Source organism: Apium graveolens, unplaced genomic scaffold (assembly GCF_009905375.1).
Source record: "Apium graveolens cultivar Ventura unplaced genomic scaffold, ASM990537v1 ctg2461, whole genome shotgun sequence".
Taxonomy (NCBI): domain Eukaryota; kingdom Viridiplantae; phylum Streptophyta; class Magnoliopsida; order Apiales; family Apiaceae; genus Apium; species Apium graveolens.
The window spans coordinates 23,448-28,407 of record NW_027417670.1 but is presented as its reverse complement, the minus strand read 5'-3'; the positions used below and the strand labels follow the sequence as shown (position 1 = coordinate 28,407).

The 4,960-nt window shown below is 34.8% G+C and overlaps 1 protein-coding gene across 1 annotated transcript; it reads left to right on the top strand.

The window, feature by feature from the left end:
- Positions 1 to 305: 305 nt before the first annotated feature.
- LOC141700515 (exocyst complex component EXO70E2-like) lies at positions 306 to 3,094 on the top strand. Its single transcript, XM_074504260.1, has one exon. The coding sequence runs from the start codon at positions 849 to 851 to the stop codon at positions 2,814 to 2,816; it is 1,968 nt and encodes a 655-aa protein (XP_074360361.1). The 5' UTR covers positions 306 to 848; the 3' UTR covers positions 2,817 to 3,094.
- Positions 3,095 to 4,960: the final 1,866 nt, after the last annotated feature.

Sequence of the window (4,960 nt, the reverse complement as noted above, 5' to 3'; positions counted from 1 at the left end):
GGATATATTTAATAAATATAATTTAGAGTAATTAATAGGATAAATGCGAATATATTTAAAGATAAATAATAATATTTATTTTATCAAACTTGACGTAAAATGAAATGAATAGCGAGATTCTAAAATTAAACCAGAGAAAAATACTTTTTAATGATTAATTAATCAATAAAATCGGGTTATATTTCGAAAAGTACCTTTTAACGATTAATCTATAAAATCGGATTATTTTTGGAAAATAGTATCATTCTGTAAACATTTGAGGCATCTACTACTACTACTAGTATTATATTCTACAAATATATTTGCGAGTACAATAAATATCAACAAGACTCCAAAAAGTTGCAGAAATCAGGTCTGTGAGAAAACTCCAAGCTAAAAATGGTCAAATCCTCTCATAGATCATAATCTTCAAAAGGGTCAGTTTGTTTTTCTATTTTCTTCTTCTTTTTCTTGTTCTTGTATGTTTTTACCTGTAAAGATCTTAACTTTATTGGGTATTTCTATCAATCTGTGCTTCTATTCAACTGGTTTTTAGTATCTTTTAAGTCAGTTTTTATGCTAGTTTTGTGATTTGTTCATTCAGTTCTCCTTGTCTATTATTGGGTGTTTTACTTGAACACCCTCCAAGAATCTTGGGTTTTGTGACATAAGCCTAATTTTAAAATTTTTTTTTATTGAACTTTTTTTGATTGAATTTGCTTGATTAGTTGTTTTTTCTTGGTGGGTTTAGCATTTTTGTGTTAATTTTGGACTTGGGGTTTGAAAGATTAAAACTTGTTGTGAAGTTCTTTGATTCTTGAGTTGGGGTGTGATTGAAACCTACTTGTGGGTTGTGAATTGTTTATGATATGGAGGAGAATAGATCTGTGGTTGCATCTTTAGAAGGAGATGAGAATTTGATTGCTGCGGCGCAGCATATTGTTATGGCCTTGGAGACAAATAAGAACTTGACAGATGATGCTAGGAAGCTCTTGGTTGAGCTTGGAACTCAGTTGTCTAGCATCTCGAGAGCTCCGGAAAATAAAGAAGAGGAATTGAGTGATATTGAAAAGCGGATTAATTTGATTCATGACAAAGTTATGAATTGGGAGGTAGATGGTGAGCAGTTGATGATATGGGATTGTGGACCTGATGAGGCTAATGATTATGTGAGGGCTGTGGATGAGGCACGTAGGTTGGCTGAAAGTTTGGAGAGTTTGAGTTTGAATAAAGATAGTGAAGAGAATGCACTTGCGAGGAAGGCTCATGTAGTTCTTCAGACAGCTATGACTAGACTTGAGGAGGAACTTAAGCACATACTTGTTCAGAATAGGCAGCCTTTTGAGCCTGAACACATGTCATTTCGTTCAAGTGAGGAAGATACTTTGGATGATGGCTCGATTGTCTCATTTGGAGAAGATTCTGTTGATGATGGCCTTCAGAGAGACAGTGTCAGTAGAGGTGCAGAAGAATACACTATTGACTTGATCCATCGAGATGTTATTCCTGATCTTAGATGCATTGTGAATTTAATGTTTGATTCAAAATATGGTCGGGAGTGCTCACAGGCATTTATCAGTGTCCGGAAAGATGCTTTGGATGACTGCCTCTTTATTCTTGAAGTAGAGAAATCTAGTATTGATGATATCTTGAGGATGGAATGGGGAACTTTGAACTCCAAAATTAGGAGATGGATTCGAGCTATAAAGATATTCGTGAGGGTCTACCTTGCTAGTGAAAAATGGCTAGTGGATCAGGTATTTGGGGAGCTCGAATCAGTTAGTGCTATATGTTTTGCAGAGTCATCAAAAGCCTCTATGATGCAGCTTCTAAATTTTGCTGAAGCTATTGCTGTAAGTCCTCATCAACCGGAAAAGTTACATCGGATTCTTGACATGTATGAAGTTCTAGCAGACCTTATTCCAGATATTGATACTTTATACAGTGATGAAACTGGAATAAATATCAAAAGTGAGTGCCAGGATGTTCTCAAGAGGTTGGGAGATTGTGCAAAGGCCACTTTTCTTGATTTCAAGAGTGCTGTGGCATCAAATGTGTCAACTAGCGCATTTGCTGGTGGCGGGATTCATCATCTCACGAGATATGTGATGAATTACTTAAGGACACTGACAGATTATAGTAATTATCTTAGTTCTCTCCTCAGGGACAATGACACGGACGACCCCGCTTCATCTTCTCCAGACTCGAATCAAGCTACCGAAGAGGATAATAGCGTAAACTCCCCACACTATCTTTCTCCAATTTCCGTACACTTCAGATCCCTTACTTCAATCTTGGAACACAATCTCATTGACAAATCCAAATTGTACAAGGACAGTTCCCTGGGGTGCCTGTTCTTGATGAATAATATACATTACATGGCTGAAAAGGCTAGAAACTCCGAGCTAAGAACAATTTTAGGGGATGATTGGATACGCAAGCATAACTGGAAATTCCAACACCATGCAATGGATTATGAGCGAGCTACATGGAGTTCTATTCTCTCCTTACTCAAGGACGAGGGTCTCTATAATTCTGGTTCAAATTCCATTTCGAAAACTCTTCTGAAGGAAAGGCTGCAGAGCTTTTATCTTGCGTTTGAGGACGTGTACAAGAATCAAACTGGATGGACAATCCCCGATATTCAACTACGCGATGATCTTCGAATCTCAACATCTCTCAAGGTGATTCAGGCTTACCGTACTTTTGTAGGAAGACACACGAACCACATAAGTGACAAGCACATTAAGTACACAGCTGACGATCTCGAGAATCACCTCATGGATCTCTTTGAAGGTTCCCCAAGATCACTACAACACAGTTTCCATAGGAAGTGATCTCAAAGTAATGTAATGAATTCAATTATCTTGTAATAATTTTTGTGCATTTGCTTTACAGTATTTATAGTACTATAGATCCTTTGCTGTAAAACTTATGGTTAATTAGAATCATAATAAGATCTATTTGGCTGGCATTACAGCAAATCTTTGTAATGTATGTGTCAAGTTGTTTGGGATGTTTTTTAATGTAGTCTGCTTAGCTATTGTTCTTAATGAGTTGTCTAAGTGCTTGTCATGTGAGTTGTCTGGTATATCAATCAGCCATTTTTCTTTCAGATAGATTGTGTTACAAAGGTGTTTTCAGTAGTCTTATTTGTTTAGATTAGTTTTGTAACTAGTTTCTGTGTGGACAAGACTAATCCACCAGTTGGTCTTTACTTTTGCTACCATCTTTGAAGACTTTTTCAAAGTCTTTTTAATAAAATCTAACAATGATGCCGTCCCTGCTAATCTTTTTAAAATGCAGGTCTTGGTATTTTTTTATTCAAAACAATGACTAAAATATTTTATTACCTGTAGCCTGTAGGATACATTCTTAAAATCCTTATGCAAGAATATTGTTTTTCCGTCTAATTTTTCATAATTTGTCATGCAAAACATTGCTAGATTTTAGTCGGACAAAAATTCACCCGTTCAAACTCAAGATATTTTATAATTAGTACCGTTATATCTGATCTTAATCGAAATACAAATGTCATGTTTGACAATTAACGGTAATTTGTATCTAATTAAGTTGGCTAATTGATTTAGTGACTAGTTTTGACACCCTATGGAAATGACAATTAGCTTGGTAAATAAATGTTTCATTTAGACTTTTGTATATATTAACAAAGGATTTTTTGTATACAATTGAAAAAACTTCTTCCAAATAATTTTTTCAAAATCAGTTTCCTATAACAAATCGCTATTTCTAAAAATTAACTACTAAACAGAGGTTTCACCGGGTCAAATACCAAATATTTTCCTCTACCATAAATCTACTATTTTAAAAATTTTCAATAAATTTTCTTATGAAAAAAACTAATTTATAGTTAATAAAATAAAATAATCTTAATCTTTTCTTATTCTCTTTGCAAGCACAAATATTTAAAAATTAAAATATTGTATGTGATAAACATCAAGTGAAAGGTATCACGCGCTCGGCACTCATGCCCCGTTTGGTATTGTTGTTGCAGACAACTTTTTACTGAAAATCTGTCAAAAAGGTGTTTGGTAAATTATAAAAACTAGTATCTGGAAAAGCGCTTTTAGTCTAAAAGCTGATGTTAGCAAAAGCATGTCCCCATACTTTTGGAAAAAGCTATTTTCAGCTTTTACAAGAAGTAGCTACGTTATTCCCAGTGGACTAACAATGAGATTTACAGAAGGGGAGTTGAATGTAAATCTCAAAACTTTTTCAAGTTTTGAGCAGTTTCTAAGGCTAAGTGTTTTAGTGAACAAATGTGTGTGAATTGTTTTAAGCTAATACAGACAGATATATATATTCAAATACAAATGTAAAGAACACAAAGAACTTAAAAACTTTTCTGGTGGATTTGTTGTTCCACCAGAGATGTGTTATTTCAGAAAATCTGTGATTCAAAGAATTAAATCACAGCTGCGCCATAGTACAAACTAGATGATTTTCTCTCTGGATTTTTCTAAACAGCTCTGGAAAATTCACACTCTAATTACTAACTGCTACTTGGTTTATATATCACCAAGTTTACAAGTGAAGACAAGACTGTAAAATATAAATAAAAGATTCTTCACATGTTTCTTCCTCATTTCTCTATCCAATGCAATTTAGGTTTAGGTGTGAATCTTTAAATACTTCCTTGTTTGCACCAGAATGGAAATGCTGCATTTTCTTGATTCCTCCTAGAGGCTGCCACATTCCAGTTTGTCTCTGTCAACCCATGTGCCTCTGTCAGCTTATGAATTGTCACTATCAACTGCTATTGAACTAAGCATCCGTTGAAGCTTTCATCCGTTGATGGCTTTATCCGTTGAAGCTTTATCCGTTGATGCATTAGCAGTTGAAGTTTTATCCGTTGAAGCACTCATCCGTTGATGGATGTTATCCGTTGAAGCTTTAGAGACATCCGTTGAAGCTTTGTTTCTCATCCGTTGAAGGCCTTTAATATCAGTTGATACTACTT

What these genes read in the sequence shown, in the direction of transcription:
- LOC141700515 (XM_074504260.1), top strand. Translation starts at nt 849, where the DNA reads ATGGAGGAGAATAGATCTGTGGTTGCATCTTTAGAAGGAGATGAGAAT.